The 22,691-nt window shown below is 48.8% G+C and overlaps 1 protein-coding gene across 2 annotated transcripts; it reads right to left on the reverse strand.

Moving 5' to 3' along the window:
• Positions 1-778: 778 nt before the first annotated feature.
• Positions 779-21,673, reverse strand: FBXO21 (F-box protein 21). 2 transcript variants are annotated; one of them, XM_056504271.1, is made up of 12 exons: positions 21,464-21,673; positions 17,242-17,377; positions 15,143-15,237; positions 13,383-13,504; positions 11,718-11,864; positions 10,836-10,969; positions 10,472-10,608; positions 9,931-10,107; positions 8,690-8,822; positions 6,171-6,361; positions 5,127-5,284; positions 779-2,411 (listed from the first exon to the last, which is right to left on the reverse strand). In XM_056504271.1, the coding sequence occupies exons 1-12, from the start codon at positions 21,631-21,633 to the stop codon at positions 2,233-2,235; spliced, it is 1,779 nt and encodes a 592-aa protein (XP_056360246.1). In that variant the 5' UTR covers positions 21,634-21,673; the 3' UTR covers positions 779-2,232. The 2 variants fall into 2 exon arrangements, with proteins under 2 accessions (XP_056360246.1, XP_056360247.1); XM_056504272.1 differs by lacking the exon at positions 779-2,411 and having other exon boundaries at positions 5,195-5,958; positions 21,464-21,651.
• Between the last annotated feature and the right edge of the window lie 1,018 nt (positions 21,674-22,691).

The following is a 22,691-nucleotide window of genomic DNA, read 5'->3' on the forward strand; positions in this document are numbered from 1 at the left end:
AATGGGAAACCAAGTGAACTCACCATTCCCTTTGAGTTTGTTTCAAATCTCAACATCTGACTTGGTCCCTGGGCTGAGGCTGTGTGGATATTTTCCAAATTTGGCACCTCCAAGGCTGTGCTGGTGCTCTGGGTGACCCCAACACCCACAGCCCAGGTATGGATGTGGGCAGCACCCAGAGCTGTCTGAGGTCACAGCTCCCCCAAAATCTCCTGCCAGAGGGATGAGGATTTAGCTCCAGGGCTGCTGAGCTGCCCTGAGTGCCCAAGCCTGTCCCCTTCTGTGCCCCAGGCCACACCAGTCTGTGGTGAGCAACAGCTCCCACACTTCCTCCTGGGCCAGGCTCTTCTCAGGGTGTGAGCAGTGGCCCCAAAAGAGGGACAAGAAGGGTCCTGCAGGCTGCCCTGGGACCCCTGAAGCACCCAGCAGGAATCTTTTGGGATCTGCTTTCAAAACAGGTTGGAGGGCTGGGTCTACCCCAACCCTAGAGAACAAGAGATGGATTTTTGCCTGAGGATTCCCTGCCCTGCCTCACAATGGAAACTACTTCCTCCCTCCCTCCAAATCCCTGTTGGCACAGACCTGGGTGTGGAGGTGTCTCTGCCCATGGAATAAGAGGAGCTTTAAGGTCCCTTCCAGCCCAAACCATTCTGGGATTCTGACCCTTAAAAGTCAGAGTTCTGCTTGGGGCAGAACCCCCTCAGCATTCCTCACATCCTCCCCACAGGCTGCTCTTCCTGAAGCCCCAGACCCCTGCAGACCACCACCACCAAAGTGCTGGGCTCTCAGCATTTATTTCCACAGCAAACCAGTGCTCAGGGTTGCAGGAGGTGACATGCAGGGCAGGCATTGCTGGAGAGGAGGGCTGTGATTCCACGTGGAGATACCTGTAGTGCATAAGAGACTAAAGAGCATCCACCTACCTCTACAGGGCCCTAATTGTCAGCTCAGAGAGAAGAATTACTGTGCTGCAAGTGGACAGTGACAGGAGACACAAGCTGCAGCTACTCTACACACATTGCTTCAGAAACCACAAAGATATGCACAAACACTGTGTCACTCTGCACCCCAGAGCCCCTGAGCCCAGAAGGAAACCTCTTCTGCAGTGGTTCTGTCTGGGCCTTTAAGTCAAGGTTAAAAGTCACGTGCCTGGAGCTGCTAAAGCTCCTCCCTTGTAGGCAGCCAAGTCTGCGCTCCCCCAGAATCCGTTTTCTTTTGGCAACAAGGAAGAAGGCCTCAAGCTGCAGGAATTAACATCTTGCTTCCATAATGGTTTGGCTGACTCCAGAGATGGCCAGGTTCCAGTCATCATTCCACTGTATTGCATAAATACCTATTGGAAAATAAAACTGGCAGCGAGTGGCAGCTCTGTGTCCTTTGAAGTCACTCTGGTGCTGCCCTCAAGGTCCCACCAAACATCCCCACAAGGTTCCAAATCCTCCTGGGAACACTCATGGCTGTGCCATGGATCCCACCTTGGACACACATGATGGACAGACCCAAAAACAGGGTCAGGACAGGAGCTGGAGAAGGGCCAGGAGCTCCTCCTCTGCTTTCTGAGTCTCTGCCATTGGTGGGGTGACCACTGGCCCTGGGTCAGCACTGCTCATTACCCCACGAGCCTCACTGCTGCTGGTTTTGTGGCTGGAGCTCCTTCCCAGGCCCATAAGGATATTGCCAGGCCCAGAAGGATATTCAGGATTGGAACAGTAGCTCTAGGAACAATCAGACTACAGAGGTGAAGCAATACCTGACCCAAAAATTCAGACCGGAGAAGACAAGAGTGAAACGTGAGAGACTTTAAAAACTATTGCCTGCATGGGACAGACACTCAAACCAAACCAGACAGACATGGCCAGACAAAAATACTGCCAGGACAAGCAGCTTCCTTCTCTGGAAGAGGGGTTCTTCCATATTCCACACTCTGTTGACCTTCCATGGCCACCACAGAAGGAGCAGAATGTGCAGATCCTTCCTAAGGACAGCACTCCTGGCACAGCTGTCCCTGCAAGATCCTCCTGCTGGGCCTCAAGTACCAAAGTGTCCCTGTGCCTCTGGGCCAGGATGGGCAGGCAGACAATGGGAAGATGCTGTAGCACCAGTTTCCAAGTCCAATGCAGTTTTCAATGCATTCAGCCAAAGGATTGTCACCAAACTTGCTTCCCACGCAAGTTCTGCAAAGAGGGTAAAGCTACACTCCAGCTGCTTGTGTCCCCAGGCTGCCTTTGGCACTCACTCCTTGCCTGAGCTGTAAATCTTCTGCACTGTGGCTCGGGTGAGCTCCAAATCCTCGGGGTAGCGGATTTCCAGCTCGGTGTTTGCCAGGTAGTGCACGCCGGTGAACTCGGAGAAATAGCGGCCGATGTCGGGGTGAGGGATCTCCCGCGGCTCGGAGTTGTACTCCAGGTTCTCTGTGAGGGAAGGACAGCAGTCAGCACCCCAGAACAGCCTGCTGCAAGGCAGCCAGCCCTGAGCCTCTCTCAGGCCTTGCCTGTGCTTCTAGAAACACCAAATCTGCTGCTTGAAAGGACAAAAATGCGCTAATCCAGGGAATTAGAGTCAATCAGTGTGATTGCTCCCAGAGCCTCACCCCCTGGGCAGGGAGATGGGAACTGGGATTTATGCCTGGGACTGCCTGGCTTTAGGCTGCTGCACTGAGCTCTGCTCCTCTGATCCCTCACAGCCCTTGGGGGATCAGTTTTAGGAGAGATCCCCCTCAAATGCTCCAAGGTGAGCCCACCTGCACAAGGCTGACCTGGCACAGGAGCCAAGAGCTTCCTCCCTCAGCCTCTGTTTCCACCATGCCAAGACCCAGCACTTGCCTCCAGCAAAATAAACTTCCTTAAATCCAAACCTTCCCAAGCCAAGTGGAAGCCCCCAAGAAGGACACGTTGATTCTTTCCCACAGCAGCTCCTTTCCTGCAGATAACCTGATCAGGCACAAGAGTTACACAACACTGAACCCCAGAGGTGACCCCTGAACACTGAACCCCAGAGGTGACCCCAGCCAAGGGCTGCCCTGCTCTGCAGTGTGGGCACAGAGCAGGGATGGCAGTAAATCCCTCACACTGGAGCCCAGGGATGCAGCACTCCCCAAATGATGTCATTTTTTTTCCAGCACAGTGCCAGATAAAACAGGTAGCATTAGCTAGGAAAAAAAAAAAAAAAAAAAAAAAAGCTGCATCAGGATCAAAGGCTGACTTTGGGTAGGGCAGGAATGAGCTGGGGTGCAGGGAATGTCATTCAGGAATAATCTGTCTCTGAAATCCAGCTCATTACTGAGAGCAGAGAACTCCTATTAAAATCCATGCAAGCTCTGAAGCTGCTGCATTCAGGGTGTGCAGCCAGCAGCAGCAGAGCTTGCCATGCCTCAGCAGCCTGCTGCAGTCCTAGAGGCTTGCAAAGGACCTTTGCAGATACTGCACCAAAACAATTTGCACTGCTGAGCTCTGCAGCAGCACAGCTGAGCTGGGAGCTGTGCTCAGGGAACTGCAGGGATGGAACTGCAGGCATGGAACTGCAGGGATGGAGAGCTGCAGGCATGGAAAAGCAGCTGGCAGGAGGAACAGGCTGACACAGGTGAGTTCAGCACAAGGTGGGAGCCTCCCAAAGGTGCTCACAAACAGTTTTGAGTCACAGATCTCTCTCCTGTGCTGTCACAAAGCAAACAAGACACAGGCAAGAGTGGACAGGCACCAAACTCCCTGAACAACACAGGAGTTCTGGAATAAGCTGCACTCAACCCACAGGTTTACAGGCAGGCCTCAAACTGAGGTACATTTATCTATAATAAGCTTGGGGTTATTTCTGAGCTGGTTAAATTAAACTCCACATGAGGATTTGTTTAGGATTCTTTCTGTAAAAAACTCTCCCTCCCTCCCCAGAGTCAGGTCAGGAGGATATGAAATAATCCTTCCCAAATGATCTGAGGATGTTTTAGAGGGGATATCAACAGCAGCAAGAACAAACCCTTCACTGCTCCCCAGCAATACAGAACTCTTGCAGGTCACAGAGATGCAGTGATAAGTGTCTCCTCCACAGAGATAAGAGTGTCAGCCTACCCTGCATGAACTGTGGGACCAGACTGGGTTCTGTTTGTTTAAACATCATTAGACACAAGGTAAGTGATGACTCAGCCCCAGCAGCACTGGGGACAATTACCTGATTAGGTAATTACCAAGATGCATATTTTAATATCAACCCACAGCACATGAGGATTTCTGGTTTTAAGTCCTGCCTGATCTGAGGCTTTGCCACTTCATCTTTTTGGGCTTCTGAATATAAAAAAAAAAAAAACTACTCTGAGGACACCTGCACTTTAAATCTCTCTAAAACTACGTCTTGTCACACTCAGGGGGCCAGAACATGAGGGAGTCCCCAGGGAAAGGACATTTTGGTCAGCATTTCCCCTGCAGCAGCCTCCACATCTGCCCTTAGCCAAACACACTCTGGCTGTGCAGCTGCCCTGCCTGGATGGAACCCCCTGTCACAGGGGGAACACAAACATGAGGCAAATCAACATTTTTACAATGTGCAGAGTCACAGATGTGCTTTTCTTTTGTAATTTTCACCAGAACCTCTGATCAACAGTTCTTCCTGTATCCCAACCACAGACTGTGACCACCAGACAAACGTTTCCTCTTATGGTTTGTTGCATAAAGCACATGTGACAGAGAGATTTCTACACCTCCCTGCACTTGAAGAGACACTAATTTTTGTTCTGGTTAAAGGTGGCAGTACCAGCCAGGCTGCCTGTGCTCCCTGGGATCCTGGCATGTGACAGTGGCCAGAACAATGTCCTGACCAGCAACCCCTCACTAAATCCCATTTCCAGGTGCTGTCCAAGGCACAGCTGTCAGGCAAAAACTGAATTATTTCTTTCAAAGCAGCCATCAAGGTTCATACCATGAGAGTGTCCAAAACACTTCTGGGGCAATAGGAGATCACAGCAGAGTAGGCCTTCCTGTCCATCCCAGCAGAGCTGGTTTCATGGAGAGCAAACAGAGCAGTCCATGATTCAGGATCATGTCCTTCCTCCTATAACCCTTGTTAACCACACTGAATTAATCAATTAAGCATCCCTCTGTCCTGATGTGGGCAGAGTGCACCCAGGAGCCCCTGCTCACCTTGGGCAGCATATCTGCAGGAGCCATCCTCCACCAGGACGTTGTAGAAGGGCTGGTGGGGGCCGTGGGGGAGGCTGTGCACGTTCATATTCCGGATCCACTCGTGGCCCATCATGCAGGCAGGATCCCAGCCATAAATCACACAGTTGTAGCCATACCTGATTAGAGAAATTGCACACAAAGGCTGTGGAAACTCCAGAGCCAGCTCTTTTCCCTCAAGATTAACACAGCACAAACAGGATAGGAACCTCCTGAGAGCTGGCACAAGCAGGAGAGGAACAAGAGGAATTAAAAAAACAGTTCAGAAAGACTTTGTGTTTGTATTTTGAGGTGGAGGGAAATGACTATGAATGACTGGATAAACAGATAGGAATAAACAGCTCAAGACAGAGGAAAACCAAATGTGAGCAAGAAAAGAGACTAGGTAAGAGACTGGAAGTCAGCAGCTAGAAGATGAAGAAAGAAGTAAAGAGGGATCAACCACCCTGCTGGGCTGTGCAACCCCTCCTGTGCTCAACACACACGTGTGGCAATCCCAACACTGAGAACAGCCACCACTATTTACAGAACATTCATGGGATTAATTGTGAGGTGGTGTAACTGTCACTGCTGATGCCCCTCACACATGCTCTGCATGTCTTGGTGAGTCACAGGAGTGGCCAAAGCAACACAGTGCTGGGGTGCAAGCAGGACCAGGGAATGAGAGCACAGGCAAACATCCATCAGCTTCCTGGGAATATCAGAATCGATTCTGAAGTTGACTCTGTTGCACAGTCCCTCATTAAGTGCTTGCTGCTGTTTCCTGGAGAGCTGTGTGCTCTGGGGATGTTACCTGTGTGATAGAGCATGACTCAGACAAGTCAGGCTCTCTGCAGTGCAAACATCTGCTCTCTCCAGGCACTCAGAGCCGCCCCCCTGTTCCTGCATGGGACACTGCACGTGCCTGGCATTCCCCACTCCTCCCTGGCACTAACCCTGTCTCACTGCTGTAAAACCCTTCTGCTCTGCTGCTAGAGCTGCCTGTGGGGAAGGCTCCAAGCTCACCTCTTGTGTTTCATGATGAGCCCAATGGAGAAGCAAACCTCCTTGTGCTTCTCGTCCGAGCGCTGCTTGACCTCGGGGCCCAGCTCCTCCTTGCGCCGCTTGATGTGCTCCAGGGTGTGCTGCACCAGGTACCCCACGGCCCCGTGCTGGGAGGGGTCCAGGGCCTGGATGTGCTGCAGGATGTCCAGCACCTTCCAAACCACAGCAAAAACAGCTTCAGCACACGTCCCTGCAGCAGTGCAGCTTAGAAACACACAGCTATGCTGCTGGAGTCAGTTGTGTGGAAGTGCCCTGAGATCTGCCACAACATCTCCACACTGCTCTCTGCTACAGCCTCATGTTCAGCCTGCACACAGCCTTTTCTTGTTCCTTTTGTCTTTGTAAAGCTCCCAGCTTCCAAGGAAAGGCACTGCAGAGCACAGCAGCTCCTTAAAACTCAGCCCCACGAGTTCCTCACGTCCTGTTTGGTGCCCACAGGTTTCTGGTCATGAGAATGCAGTTCTCAGCATCCCAAAATGCTGCTGGGAAGTGATTCCAGATGACTTCTGCTGCTCTTGAGAACTAATATTTTAACTCAAAAGAGCTTCTCAGCATGTCTGTGAGGAGCAAAAATAGGGCAGCACAGGAGGAAATGGAAATAACCTCCACAATGCCTTCCCACAGAACAGGGAACAGGACAGAAAAGCTGCTTGTTTCAGGATGACTGAGGAACACAAAGCAGCAAGGTCTGCAGATCCAGAATTCCAGCCTCCCAACACCCTCTGGCACAGCATCAGAGCATCTGCTGCTGTGTTTGTCAGAGGCAGACTAAGCAAATTCTAATTTTTTTGGTAAAAGCAAGGGAAAAAAACCCCAACCTGTTGTGTAAACATATTGGGAAAAGACATGTATCTGTCTCAGCATCAAATACCTCGAGTCCCAAAATCTGCCACACTTTGGCACCTGGCAAAAGGATTGTCTCCTTCATCACAGGTTTGGTCATTAAGTTCAGAGCAGCAGCAGCAGAAGAGGAATGGCAATCTCAGGCTGTTCAGCATGAACAGCAGCCAAATCCCAAGGAAAATCAATTTAAATAAAGGACAGGTGAGTAATTCATGAGAAGAAGCACAGCTCAGGCTTCTTGGCCACTTTAATTCTATTAAGAAGGATGTGAAAATCCTGAAAAATCCTAAAGGATGTATGTAACCACAGCTGCCAGAGATTTTTGGGAATTTTATTTACTCTTATTTACAAATATTTAGGGCAACATCATGTGCAGCTCTGCAGGATTTTTTAGATTTCCTACCCATCCATGAATCTGGCAGCCCCTGTCAAAGCTGGTACATTGTGTCCTGTCAGACACAGCATTTTCTCTGGTTAGCTGCAACCCTGCCTGACAGCCTGGAACGACTGGATGCAGTCCTGAAAAATCCAAATTTGCTCATTTCCATTGCATCTGGTGCAGAGAACTCAGTAAAACTCAGCCCTGGGGTTGGGTGGTGTGTTCTGAGGGGCTGCAAATCCAAGCCTGGTGCTCTCCAAACACATCCCTGAGTGCCAGGAAGGGGCAGGAAGAGCTTTCAGTGTTCCCTATTTTTGTCCAGTTGCCATTTCAGCTCAGTGAGTCCCTCCCATACAGAATTTTTTGGTGCTGGTTTTTCTGACCCTAAAATTTGCTGCCATAAGAAAGGAAGGCTAAGCTTAGCATAGTTTGTTGTTGAAAGGGAAGGAGGCAGCTTCTCCAGCAGTCCTGTTCCACTTGATTTGGTGGGAAGAGCTTTGCTTCCTGCTCAGCTGTGCAGCCAATATTCTTGTCCCTTCCCAAACCTCACAGGTGGAACTGGCACAGGCTCCACTGAACCAGCACAGGGAACTCTGAGGAAAAACCTCTGTGCTGCAGTGACACACTAAAAAATCAGACTTTTCTGAGTTCCAGGCTCTTCCCTGTGCCTTCTCCTGATTCAGGGAAAGCCCTGGATGATCCAGACAACCTGTAAATCTCAGCACCTTCTTTCCCACACACCCAAGATAACAGGACTGGAGTTGTCACCCTGAAGGAAAGAAAAGGAATTCCAAGGACAGGAATATCAAGCTGCTTTTTCACAAGAGCCACAGATTGTGTGGCCAAGGCTGGGAGCACAGCTTTGGTTTTACTTATCAAAGATAACTTCCTGAAGTTTTCTGATAAGATAATTACTCCTCTTCCAGGAGCCCAGCAGGAGTTTTACCACAACTTAGGCACAGAGCAAACAGGATGCTCTTATAACTCACACTCCACAGTCTTGGTTGCAAGACAAGCTGTAAATCATAAATTATGACTCAGGGCTGCTCCCAAGTCTCCCCCAGGACAAGCAGGGAAGAATCATCCACTCTCCCTGCTTCAAATTGATTCCCTGCAATGTGAGAACTCCTCCAACTGCATTTATTACAGAAACAACTCATGGCAGGCTGTAATGCAGGCTGACATAGCCCAACAATCAATAACCCAGTGTTAATAGTGCTCAGCCTTCCCCAAAACATTCCCCTGAGTTCCCAGGTACCTTTTCTGGCCAGATTCCCAGGTGGAAGTACAGCCTGGCCTGGAGCATGAGGTGCTGCACATTGTCTGGGTACATGGCCAGGTACAGGTCCAGGGAGTCTCTCAGGAGCTGGTAGGACTGGTCAGTGCTCTCTCTGCCAGCAGAAAGGAAACTCAGCTGTGAGGCTCTGCAGCCCTGGCCCCACAGCTCCCAGGCACAGGGCTGTCCCCACAATGATGCAGCAGCTACAGCAAGCTCTCAGCAGTGGCTCCAGCATGGATTGGCACTCACCACATCACTGCTGCAAGGAAAAGCTCTCCAAGGCTGATCTCTGAACTCTGCCCTCCCACCACTGCTCTCCTCCTTGGTCACATAATCCCACACTGGGAATTCAGTCCCCAAGCCATTTCCTTTTGTTCCCCTGACACCTAAAACAACCCAACTCCTGTGAGCCTGTCTATGGCTGCTTGGGAAAGGGATTATCAGGAGGATTTGAAAACAAAACTTAATGCTCTACACACCAACAGTATCTCTGAAAACGCTCATTTGAAAATAGGGGCTGTGCCTACCACAGGACTGTAAAAGGCTCTGCTCTTAAGGTGGGGACTCCCTATCAGCTTTTCACAGAGAAAATAAAATATCTTGTCTATTTTCTTGAGAGGAACTGCTGCTACTAGATACTTGTTTCTTCATGCAGAATAGCTGATCTTCATTGTGCACAGTTCATTGTTATATGGTATTAGAAGGCACTATGTTTGAATTTCATTGGTTAATAATTTACTGAAGCTTTATTGGTTGGTAACACAAAATGTACATGTCTATTAAACTTATTTATTTTAGACAGTTTACTTTTTTTATGGATTCTCATGAGACAGACTTTATTTTTGCAGTGTGAACTGCTTTTCTTATAAGCATAGATTGTCATGTAAAATGATTTTTGTTTTTTAATTGTTTTTAGTAAGAACAAGTAGACTTTTACTGTTAGGAGATTCTATTGTCATGAAAGTTAGAAGGTACTTACAGGAACTTACTAAGCTAGCTATTAGTTTAGTTAAAGTAATAAGGTTTGATTTTATAAGGCCTTTCTTTTAAAAGGCTTTACCTATATGCAACAAGGAACTAATTCCACTAAATCTTTTTGTTCCTACTGAGATGCAGGTGACTGAAAGCACCCACCCAATGCCCCGTGACACAGGGAGTTGTCAGGCTCTCAGGAGCTGAGTGAAGCTTTTGGAAGCAGCAATAGTGGATGTGCAGCTCACCTCTTGCCAAGGTTGAGGAGGTTCCCCACCATGCGCTGCAGCACCTCCTTGGAGGTCACCACCCCATAGAACTCCTCTGTCACGTGGTGCCCGATCAGGTACTCGCACTCCTTCACTGTCAGCTGCTTCCCCTTCCCGAAGGCATCGATGTAGGTGTAGTCAAAAATATCTGTGCTTCTGAAGAGGCAGCAAAGAGAGCAAACTGGGATCAGGGTCTCGTGGTAGAGCAGGATTTGCTGTTTCTGTTCTTCCCTCAGCACTTCCAACCCGTGTCCTTCACTCCTCAGCTCCCTCCTAAACAGAGACTACCTGGTACCTTCTCTCTTTTCCATCACATCACCTCGTGGGTATTATTATTTCAGGAAATCTGTTACCATCCAGCAAGCAGCTGAGTTCTAGGAAACCTTTCCTAAAGATCTAATTTTCCCCTCTGTACAGGCAGATGGAACACAATTAAACACTCTCACACAGGTCAGGAGCTGTAAATGTTTCTGGTTGTTGTCACTGTGGGCACAATTTCAGAGTTCAGCAGGTCACTCACCCTTCTTTCCCTTGACACCATCGCAGCAGAAAATGGCTGGGAAAGTTGACAGGCTCCAGTTTGACTCCCAGCTGCCTGGCAATTGTTAAATAAAGCACAGACAAACTGATTGGAATTCCTGTCCTGCGGATCAAAACCTGGGGGAGAAAAATGTGACAAAAACACAGGAGGGATTTAAGAAAAACATGAATTTCAAGGGATGATTTCACAACTGAAAATACAACTTGACAGAATATGCACTGAAGGATGACATATTTATTTAAGGGTTGCTCTTGACAGAGAATTATTTGTCTGGCTACATTCAGACAAATGAAGTGTCTCAAGCCCTGCAGCCTCCCAGATTTTGCCTAACACACACACACACCTGGTGAATGTAGGAATTCAGGGAGTTGTAATAATCCAGCTCATTTCCTTTGTATTTCAGCTGCTCATACAGGACACAGTTCATGGCATCAAGCACCTGCCTCTGAAGTTCCACTTCTGGAACGAGAACCTCTCCTGGAAACACATGCAGTGAAATAAAGACTGAGAAAACAGAAGCACTCAACCTTTATGCAATGAAATCTTCACATGGGCAGGCTCAGTGTCTCCTTGAAAGCCAGAAATTACTCAGTGTTTATAAAACCAAGGAGCAAGATGCTGCCTGACCTTTGGTGAGGATAAACATGCACCTTTCTGCTGATGATTTTCTGAGATTGGCAGGAAAGGGGTTGTTTGCCAGTCCCACATTCAGCTATAGATAACAGGACTAGTAAGATTTCAGAGACAAATGGGAAAAAAAAGAATTCCCTGCCAAATTTCCCCTCCATCAGGTGGATTGAACCCTGGGCTATTGAACAGCAGTTTCTTGACTGATGGCTTAAGTAAATGTCAGAATTTTGTTTGCCAGGGGATTAAAAACAACAGCTCTTTAAGCTGTCACAAGTCCACAGGTGTTTCAGCTGTGCAGAGGTGCAGGAAGGATCTGCAGGACAGCACATTCCTGCACAGTACCTGCAGGAAGCTCTGCAGGAAGGCACATTCCTGTATAGTACCTGCAGGAAGGCACATTTCTGTACAGGAGCTGCAGGAAGGCACATTTCTGTACAGTACCTGCAGGAAGCTCTGCAGGACAGCACATTTCTATACAGTAGCTCCAGGACAGCACATTTCTGTACAGTAGCTGCAGGAAGGCCCTCCAGGACAGCACATTTCTGTACAGTAGCTGCAGGAAGGCCCTCCAGGACAGCACATTTCTGTACAGTACCTGCCTTGGAGGCCAAGCTGGGGTGCCTGGGGTTCCTGGTCCGCAGCACTCTGCGCACTTTGTCTGTGATATCGTCCACCTGGGCCTGGACACTCTTCAGGCAGATGTCTGACAGGGGGTTACAGTACTGATCAATCAAAACAGCACCTGCAAAAAACAAACTACATAAGAAACAGGACTTCAGTTTTTTCTTTGCTTGGTTTTGCCTGCTCTACATTCCAGGCATGCAGTGAGTGCTTGCAGCAGAACAGCAGAGCTCTGTGTTTGAAACCTGCAGTCATCTACCGGATTTGTCACACAAAATGCAGAGACTGAGCTGACATGAGGAATTACCAGCTGAACTCTGTACTTCCCTCTCCTCCATGCTAAAAGGTATCTGTACCTTGAGCAGGAATGCTGCTGGATCAGGCTTGACCAGCTCTGTGCTCACACTGCAGCCCTGGCACCTCCCCAAGGTACAGAGATTTTTATTCAGAACCTGAAACAATGCCAGCTTCACTCAATCTGCCTCAGCTCTGAGTCCCTGTCACATCCTCCATACCATCCTTGCTCAGCATTTCCTTGTCTGCTACATTCATCTTTCTCTTCCACACCTGCTCTCCATCTTCCTAACACAACACAGAACAGAACAAACTTTCATGTTTCTCCTGCCCAAGCCTCTGCAGGAAAACATTTCCTTTGGCACTACTGCTCTTCCCAAAGCCTCCTCCTGTTCAATCTTTGGAATCAGCTGTAAGGATTTTGCATGGATCATACCTCTTCCAGCCTCCTACATGGCTTTGGCAGCATGTCCATGACAGGCCTAGAAATCAAGGAATTCAGCAGGGCCCCATGTCTCCTTTATTGTCCTCCCAAAGTATGGTGAAAATTCCCAAAAACCCTCCTGCTGGTGCTCCAAAGGCACCTTCATGGCAGACAAATCACATGTATTTGTGACCCACGTGACTAAGTCTCATAATTAATGTGATTTTTTCTGCAAAAGGCCACTTTCTGCTTTCCCTTCTTGCCCTAACAGCCCCTTCTTCAAAATTTATTCCATTAAAAAGCGCCAGCTTTGGTGTTACAGCCTCTTTTGTCCCCTTTCAGGGACATTTTGGAGTGTGTACCAAGAGGAAGGGACTCTTCTACACCCCTGGCAGTTTCTGAGCCACTCAGAAGATAGGAGAATAATCCACCAGAGTGAGGACATGAAGTGCAGAAGAGCTTTTTCTTTCTCAGCAGGTGTAAGTGCCCTCCCACCATGTGACTGAACTTGGATTGCTTCCCACCAAAGTCCAGCACTCAGTTCTTGAGACACTCCCAAAGCTCGGGCTGCAACAACCCCCTCTGCTTGCTCCCTGCCCTTGTCTGAGGAGCTCCTGGGGAAGGGAAAGCAGGGAGCTGAGTGGGAATCAGCTCAGCTGAGTGCACCCCAGGGGCCACAGCAGCAGTGCCAGCAATGAGGATGTTGAGCTACAGCTCATGTTCTCAGCACCCTGCTCAGGACTGCAGCGTTGTACCAGTTTCTGCCTTCAGTGCAGCTGTGCAGGGGTGATTCCTCAATGCCACCCTGACATTTCAGTGCAAGGCTGCTGAGGGATGGGAAGGATTCCAGGCAGATCCCAAACCCAACCTGCCAAGGGCTTGCTGCCATCTAAGCAAGGCTGGGCTTTGTCAGGGACTCACCCTCCAGGAAGGACTGCTGCTCTGTGGGGCGCTGCAGGTACTCCTTCAGGTTCTTTAATATATTCTGCTGCCGTAGGAAATAGAGAATTTTCTTTGCATAGTATTTCCAGGTGAGACCTTTCCTGCACAGTGAAACACAAGAAGAAGCATTTCCCTAAATAGGTATTTGAAGGGTGAACAGTTGGTTTAAGTTTTCCAGTGAATACAAGTTTATAGTTTGTTATTGTTTTTCTCCACAATTTTCTGTCACTCAACCCAAAAGGGGAATGTTGAGAGGAATTTATCAGAAAATTGCTCTTATCTATAATTTTCATCCCATCACTGATACATAATTCTGAGAAGATACATTATCATGGGAAACAACACAGATCCTAATTAAAGCAGCTCAGGAATATCTGATTAAAATCCTATACCTTATTCATAAAATATTACCCTGTCTGACTGCATCTCTCCAGAGCCCCTCCTAAAGCATCCTCTCAGCCTTAAAAACAGATTGATGAGGGACATGAATGTGAGTGCAATAGCACCCAGAAGAAAAACAAAATTCCCTAGAGGAAAACCAACTCTGTAGCTCTGGAAAGGCAGGAGGAGATCAACAGTTGGTCTGTAGGTAACAATTCCAAAACTTTTAACAGAGAAGTCCCATCACTTTCTAAAGTATCTCCATCCTCCTGGACAGCAGGGCAACCAAATCTCATAATACTTTATCTTCTTGCAATAAATTGGGATCCTCAACAGGGACAACTGCTTTATTGGGATATCTTCCAGGGAAATGATTTAGCCTAATGCTCCTGAATTGCAATGACTGCATCTTAATCAGGGTGTAATTAGCATCAATTCTGCTTTGTGGGGAGGCATTTGGCCAGTGCAAAGCCTCAAAAGCTTTTTAACCAGTTGTCAAATGAGAGATGCTCAGGCCCAGCTCAAATAGAGAAAGCAATAAAATGGATGGGAAAAGGCAAAAATGAGATGATTGCTATTCCAGTTGGGTTTTTTCAAGCTCTACTAACAGTCCCTCTAATCAAGGCTATTAGGCCCCATTAAGGACATTTATCACAGCTTTGTATCACACCAAACCCAGCCTGGGTAGGTGGCACCAGGAGAAAAACCTTCAAATAAAGCAAATAAAGCCTTCAAATAAACTCACTCATCTTGCCCAGTGTTAATCAAGGTGATGAGATTACCCAGGCAGTTAAAAACCAGGAGTTTTATTTACCACCTGTCTGAGTAATTCACAGAACTGCAAATTTTGCAGTGGCTGAATTCAACTCTGTTGCTTGTTTGGGGACAAAAATTGGACCAACCCACTCCAGCTCAGAAAAGGAAAAAAAAAAGCTGAAATTTCACAGTTCATGGTGGCAATCCTGAAGGATTCCTGCTTCCCTCTGCTGCTCTGGCCTAATCCTGTATATCAGTTCAGCAAACTGATCCAGGCTTAAATCAAAAAGGAACAAGAGGGTAGGAACTGCTTAGGCAGAGATGTGGGTGCTTGGGATATGTCCCAAGAGATGCCATGAGCTGGCAAGGAAATAAACAACAAAAAGCAACACAAAGCAAGAGGATCTTCTCCTTGTGGGACCAAAGTTTCCATGGTTCCTCTGGAAATGCTCAGTTTATTCTGAAATCAGGCCTCAGCAAGCATGGGGGTGCTTGTTTAATGAGTGACCAAGGGCAGAAGCTGAAGCCAGGCGTTAACCAGGGTATTTTTCTCCTTGAACTGGTGAAAGAGAGAAGTCCCTGCCATTTCTCAGTCCTCTTACCTTCCTTCCATGTTGAGGATACACATCAGCTCATCCTCAAAGAAATGGCTGGGGCACCCCAGAGTCTCAATGTCACTGAATCCATCACAGGGGACCTGCCAAGGCAGACAAACAGTTATGCACAGCACAAGAGTCTCCTATAACTTCAGAAAGAGTCTCAAAACCAAATTTTTTAAAATTTATTAAAGATCTTAAAAATAGCCTGTTCCCCAAATACTCCCAGTCTGCACTCCTGGATTTATTATTCCATTGAGAACCCCAGGAACATCCTATAACAATTTCAGTCAAATTCTACAGCATTTAGAGCTGAGTTCAGGACCAGCAGAATCACATTTATGTAGGGTGGGCACAAGCTGGAAATGATTTTAAGGTGGAATCAACTTCTGCTTGTGGTTGACTGAACCTCTCCACACATTCCCCTGTGCAGGAGATTCATCCTGGGTGAAGGAATGAAGAGGCAGGAGCCTTTATTTTTTGCAACAACCACTTCTGCATCTAAATTCAGAGCAGCTATTTTCTTCCAGAATCCAGAATTACTTTTTAAACTTCGGCTGAACTGTTAAAAAATTGGCTTTCAAGCTTTTCACTATGGGATATGGGCTCACATATGGGTTGAAAGCCTTTTCCTCTCAGTTCTGAGCAGGGAATCAAGCTGCAGTTTCTGGCCCCAAAGGAGATGGTTCTCATCATGAGGCCTCTGGGCACTGCTTAATGGGCTCTCCATAGTCTTTGCATACATGATTAAAACAGGAGGAATCCAGGAGCTGCTTCTCCCAGTAAATGCTCTGCCAATTCTCCATGGACAAATGTGTGGCTGCTGCAGAACAGAGCAGCCAGGAGACACCAAACACCCACCTGGCCCCTCTGCCTTCCTTTTGCACAGGGGCTGTTCAGTGGCTCCTGTGTGGAATTTTGAATTCAGCCAAACTTACAGGCAGCTTTTATGCTCTAGTCACAGAATCCCAGGCTGCCCCAGCTGTACAGCTTGCCAAAATCCACAGCCACCTCCTAAGCAAACAGCCAAGTAACTCCTGTTCCATGTGCACCTCAGTGTGAGACACATTTTCACCTTTTCCCTGCTGAACTCATCTCAGGGTCATGGCAGGCTGGAGAACTTCAAAGACACACTTTGCAAATGAGTGGCCCTGTTGTGCTTTGCTCCTGAGCTCAAAGGGCCTGTGACAGCTCTCAGAACTCGTCCTTGCACAAGGTCTGCAGTGAGAATCAGCAGCTGTGCTTTGTGTCAACAAACTCTGTGGCCTTCAGGATTCCCAGAGCCAGGGCTGAACTCCCAGCAAAAAGCAAAGAGCTTCTAGGGCTGAATGCAATCCCAGAGATCGCTGCACTCCACACACCTCTGGATTGGGAAATCTCTCCATTTTGGCTGTTTCAGCATTTTCACACAAAGTCAAGAAATACAAAATCTCGCACAGTTGAGGTGATGTGGAGAGGGGGGAAAGAGAAACTAATAAAAAGTATTGATCACAATCTTTGAATTATTGTGGAATCATGGAATATCTTGAACTACCACATCATCCAGTCCCACACCTGGCCCTGCAGAGACATCCCAAAATCCCACCACATCCCTGTGAATGCTGTCCAAACACTCCTGGAATTGTGGCATCCTCAGGGCTATGCTCATTCCTTGGGGAGCCTGGGCAGTGCCCAGCACCTTCTGGGGGAAAAATAACTTTTTCCTAATATAAATAATAATAAAGACTAAATAAACACATTTTTAAGAAGGTAACAGCCCCCTAAAAAAATAAACAACATTTGAATGGTTTAAGAATTTTTAAAGAAGAATACACCCTGGTGATGTGAATGCTCAGGCAGTGTTGAGGGAACAGGCTCAAGCTGCTCCAGGGAAGATTTAGGTTGGATATCAGGAGGAACTGATGAATTGAATGGGCTGTCATTGGAACAAGCTGCCTGGGAAGTGATGCAATCAGTGTCCTTCAAAGAGTTCAGAAAGTGTGAAGATGTGCTGCTCAGGGACACGAGGTCTTTTCCACCCTTGATTCAATTAATGATTCTGTTAATTGTTCTGTTAGACAAGTGGCCAGGCTGCTGCACACACACATGAAGAGAGGAGGACTCACATGTTCTGAGAAGAACCTTTTGGAGAAGGAAGCCACGATCCTCTGTGCTTCCAGCCCTGCCCTGTGCCGTGCCTTGTACTCCTCCAGCCAGCTGACACTGTCACTGTGGCTGTAGTACTTCAGCAGGGAGGGCCACCTGCACAGACAACACAAATTCACAGCATCATTAACACTTCACACCCTCCTGAACGACCTGAGGAGCTCAGACAGTGCCCAGACACTGCCCAGCTTTAAATCGTTTTAAATTCCCTCAGACATCAAAGCACAACTCCCTGATTGCAGCTGTGCATTAATGATTATTTAAAAGCAAGCTCTCCTGAAACCTTCAGAGGCTTTCACTCTAGGATTTCAATACCTAAACATCCTAAATGCTTCATTTTTATAATTAAAAGAGTTTACCACAAAGAAGTGTCACGTGGAAGCCAACCTGGCACTGAACAGAAGGGGAATTCTTTGTCCTGTGTTCTTCCTACCACCTCGGGGAGCTCATTAAAAGGCTGCACAAAACACAGCTCCCTCCACTGCCCTTGCTGGTGGCAACATCTACGGGAGGAAAACACAATCCTGAAGTCAAATTGTGACAGCTAAATCGTGACAGTTTGGTTTTGAGATGAGAAATAATTGTTTGAAGGAAAAAAAGCCAACCACCTCCCAGCTTTCTTGTTTAAAAACCCCTCCTTTACTGAGACTCAAGGTCCAAACATTTCACAGCTTACTCAGAATTTCAAGGTTCAGCTGAAAATCCAACTTCAGGGCATGCTCTGGGGGCTGCTAGCTGCACCTTTCTGAATAAAGTGGGTGTGTGGTGCCACAACACAGTTTTGTGCCATAAAATATGTGCCAGGACTGCAACTCCTGCTGCTGTGAAGACACAGGACTGATTGTGTGAGAAACAGGAGCAAGAACCAGCACAGATGGAAATATTTTGGAAAGAAAGCTGAGAGAAAGGGGTTTCTTTACATTTGCTGGGGGATTTATTCCACATTTTGGAATGCTGCTCATTATTACTGGTTAATACAAAACATTTTCCTTCAGCTCCAAGGGCTGCTTAGTTATTTTCAGGTTATATATTTATGTATTTAATTTGCCAAATACTGAAATCACTCCTCCTGCATAATAATTATTACCAGTGTCCAAGCCACACCTGGAAGGTATTTCACTGCTGGTTAATAATAAAACATCCCTGCACTTGCCTCCACAAAATAAAGTCAAATAACCTCACATTACATAACAACCTCTCTCCTGATGAACCCCTGGCCCTTCAGCTACTGCTGGAATGCAGCCACCTCCCAATCACCATCACAGTCCTTTATTTTGGGATGAGGAAGGAGAATTCTATGGGTTGGGAGAACAGTGGGAATTTCAGAAAATTTTAGAAAGATGCAAGTGCCACTGCTCAGGATGGAATCCAGCCAGGATGGCAAGGTCAGGGTGGAACCTCCTGCCAAAAATGCCATTATGAGGGAGAGAGGAGCATGTGCCAACCATCCACCACACCCCATTCCAGCTGCTGGATCCCAAACAGGGTGAAACTTGCAGGAACTGCAGCCACTGCACTGGTGGGAGTCAATCCCAGAGCCATGGCATGGTGCAGTGGGGAAGCTGTAATTGTTCAGCAGTTTTTTTTCCCCCCATGAAAAGGGAATAATCCCCTCACTTGGGCTGTGCTGGATTTCAGGAGCCAACTGGCAGGCAGAGGAAGCAATTCTGCTGCTCCTGGGCCAACACAGACCAAAGCAGGTAAGAGATGAGCAGGTGCTACCCTGGGGGAAACAAAACAGCAGCAAAACACATCCCAAGGATTTGGCTGTCTGTGAGAACAGCTCTCCCCAAATTCTCATGGATAAACAAATCTCTGGTGCCCAGATCAGTCCTGAGATGGGTTTGGCTGTTGTTTTGGGAGCTCCTGGTTCCACTGCCAGAGCCCAGGCTGGACCTGGTGTGGAAAGGGGATGGAAATGGGGAGAGGTCACAGTGTGGGTAAAGTATTGGGGTTTGTATAAACCAGAATGCTTAGGTCTGAAAAGAAGCATGACACTAAAGAAAGGAAAACATATGATTAAATCATTCTGTTTTAAATCCCCCTGTTATGAATATTATGTTTTCTAAATAAGTTATATCTACTGACAGCTTGCACAACAAGGCTTTCACACAGCCCAACAGATCCTGCAAAATCAGATTTCCTGCCTTTGTGTGATCAATTGCAGCCTATCTCTGAGATCAGACTGCCTGACTTCTGCCATTCCTTATCTACCAAGAGCAGAGGTTATCTGTGGGACTTGACAAATTGTCTAGAGACTCACATTGTCCAGCAATCCCACACACCACCACTGCTCACCTGGCAGAATTATAGCAGCAAAATAACAATTACTGATGACTACAAGGAACCCATGCTATAAAAGGGAGCTGCAAACCCAAGTTTGGTGGAGCATGGAGTGGGCAGTGGCCCCTCTGCCTCCCCAGCACTGCTTGCTCTGTCTGTATAAAATAAACCAATCTAAATTTTGCTGGATATCAAGACTTTTGTTTCTCATTTATAACACCATGAAGGAAGGATGGGGGTGCTCATTGTTATAAATGAGAAACAAAATGGGGGCCACTGCCCACTCCATGCTCCACCAAACTTGTGTTTGCAGCTCCCATTTATAATATGGTTTTCCTTGTAGTAACCAATAATTTCATTGTTTTGTTGTAGTAATCCTGCCAGGTAAGCAGTGGTAGTCAAAGAAAACTTCCATGGGACAGCTCTTGGGACAATTGGTCATGTAACCATCTGGCCTTGGCAGATAAAGAACAGAATAAGTGAGAAGTCTGACCTTTAGCAGATAGTTTGTGATTGATTATACAAAGGCAGGAAATCTGATTCTGCAAAAAACCTTTCACACTATGGAAAACCCCTCTTTTTTTTTTTCTTTTACAAACTGGTATACACAATATTCATAACAGGGGGATATCAACAGAGTGGATTTAATCATATATTTCCCTTTATATAGATCCATGTTCTTTTCTTATTTGTAGCATTCTGGTTGATACAAACTCCAAAACTTCTACGATTAACACGAATCATTTATCAATTATCACAGCATGAAGGCCGGGGGTGCCCATGAGGGAATATTGGGGTGCCCATGAGGGAAGATTGGGGGTGCCCATGAGGGAAGATTGGGGTGCCCAGGAGGGAAGATTGGGGTGCCCATGAGGGAAGATTGGGGGTGTCCATGAGGGAAGATTGGGGGTGTCCATGAGGGAAGATTGGGGTGCCCATGAGGGAAGATTGGGGGTGTCCATGAGGGAAGATTGGGGCTGTCCATGAGGGAAGATTGGGGCTGTCCATGAGGGAAGATTGGGGTGCCCATGAGGGAAGATTGGGGTGCCCATGAGGGAAGATTGGGGTGCCCATGAGGGAAGATTGGGGGTGTCCAGGAGGGAAGATTGGGGTGCCCATGAGGGAAGATTGGGGTGCACATGAGGGAAGACTGGGGGTGTCCATGAGGGAAGATTGGGGGTGCCCATGAGGGAAGATTGGGGTGCCCATGAGGGAAGATTGGGGGTGTCCATGAGGGAAGATTGGGGTGCCCATGAGGGAAGACTGGGGTGGCCATGAGGGAAGATTGGGGTGCTCATGAGGGAAGATTGGGAGTGCCCATGAGGGAATATTGGGGTGCCCATGAGGGAAGACTGGGGGTGTCCATGAGGGAAGATTGGGGGTGTCCATGAGGGAAGATTGGGGGTGTCCAGGAGGGAAGATTAGGGTGTCCATGAGGGAAGATTGGGGGTGTCCAGGAGGGAAGATTGGGGGTGTCCAGGAGGGAAGATTGGGGTGCCCATGAGGGAATATTGGGGTGCTCATGAGGGAATATTGGGGTGCCCATGAGGGAATATTGGGGTGCTCATGAGGGAATATTGGGTTGCCCATGAGGGAAAGGCCGGGGGTACCCATTCCCTCTCCTCTGAGCCTGGCCGGTCTGTCCCTCCCCGGTGCCCATGAGGGCCGGCAGTGCCCGTTCCCTCACCCCGAGCCCGGCCGGTCTGTCCCTCCCCGGTGCCCATGAGGGCCGGCAGTGCCCGTTCCCTCACCCCGAGCCCGGCCGGTCTGTCCCTCCCCGGTGCCCATGAGGGCCGGCAGTGCCCGTTCCCTCACCCCGAGCCCGGCCGGTCTGTCCCTCCCCGGTTCCGCTGAGGGCCGGCAGTGCCCGTTCCCTCACCCCCGCGCCCGGGGGCCCACCTGAGGCGAAAGCGCTCCCTCCACACCTTGCCGCGGGGCTGGCACGCCTCCCTCAGCCGGCGGCAGGTGCAGGAGACGCGGCCGATGTCGGCGGCGCCCAGCACATCGCAGCAGAGGATGAGCTCCAGCAGCTCGCCCGGCAGGTCCGTCAGGCCCGTCCCCGCCGCCATCTTGGCTGTTTACCTGCGCTGCGGGGCCGCCGGCGCTTCCGGGGAGGGGCGGCCCGGGGAGCGTCCGCCAAGTGCGGGCGGCGCGCCGAGCGCACGGCGGCCAAGGGAGCGTCTGACAAGTGACGGGCGGCTGGCGGTGCTAGCGGGCACGGCGGGGCTGCGGGCGGCGGGAGCGGGCCGGAAAGGGGCCCCGAGCGTGGGTATCCGTGTAGGGAATGGGGGCAAAAAGGGGCCCCGAGCGTGGGTATCCGTGCAGGGAATGGGGGCAAAAAGGGGCTTTATGGAGGGGTATCCATGTAGGGAATGGGGGGCTAAAAGGGGCTCTATGGATGGATATCCATACAGGAAATAGGGGACAAAAAGGGGCTTTATGGATGGGTATCCGTGTAGGAAATGGGGGGCAAAAAGGGGCCCCGAGCGTGGGTATCCGTGTAGGGAATGGGGGCAAAAAGGGGCTTTATGGATGGGTATCCGTGCAGGGAATGGGGGCAAAAAGGGGCTTTATGGAGGGGTGTCGATATAGGAAATGGGGGGCAAAAAGGGGCTTTATGGAGGGGTACCCGTGCAGGGAATGGGGGGCAAAAAGGGGCTTTATGGAGGGGTATCCATGTAGGGAATGGGGGGCAAAAAGGGGCTTTATGGAGGGGTATCCATGGAAGGAATGGGGGGCAAAAAGGAGCCTCGTGCATGGGTATCCATGGAGGGAATGGGGGGCAAAAAGGGGCCTCGTGCATGGGTATCCATGTAGGGAATGGGGGGCTAAAAGGGGCTTTATGGAGGGGTGTCGATATAGGAAATGGGGGGCAAAAAGGAGCTTTATGGAGGGGTATCCGTGTAGGGAATGGGGGGCAAAAAGGGGCTTTATGGAGGGGTCGATATAGGAAATGGGGGGAAAAAAGGGGCTTTATGGATGGGTATCCATGTAGGGAATGGGGGCAAAAAGGGGCCTCGTGCATGGGTATCCATGTAGGAAATGGGGGGCTAAAAGGGGCTTTATGGAGGGGTATCCGTGTAGGGAATGGGGGGGCAAAAAGGAGCTTTATGGATGGATATCCATA

The sequence above is a fragment of the Oenanthe melanoleuca genome, chromosome 15 (genome assembly GCF_029582105.1).
Source record: "Oenanthe melanoleuca isolate GR-GAL-2019-014 chromosome 15, OMel1.0, whole genome shotgun sequence".
Classification (NCBI taxonomy): Eukaryota; Metazoa; Chordata; class Aves; order Passeriformes; family Muscicapidae; genus Oenanthe; species Oenanthe melanoleuca.

Excerpts from the sequence above, each read along its gene's own strand:
- FBXO21 (XM_056504271.1), bottom strand. The coding sequence starts at position 21,633 with ATGGCGGCGGGGACGGGCCTGACGGACCTGCCGGGCGAGCTGCTGGAG. Across the intron at positions 10,970-11,717 it reads CAGCTTGGCCTCCAAGGCAG|GAGAGGTTCTCGTTCCAGAA; the intron begins GTACTGTACAGA and ends ATGTGTTTCCAG. Across the intron at positions 6,362-8,689 it reads TGGGAATCTGGCCAGAAAAG|GTGCTGGACATCCTGCAGCA; the intron begins GTACCTGGGAAC and ends GTGGTTTGGAAG.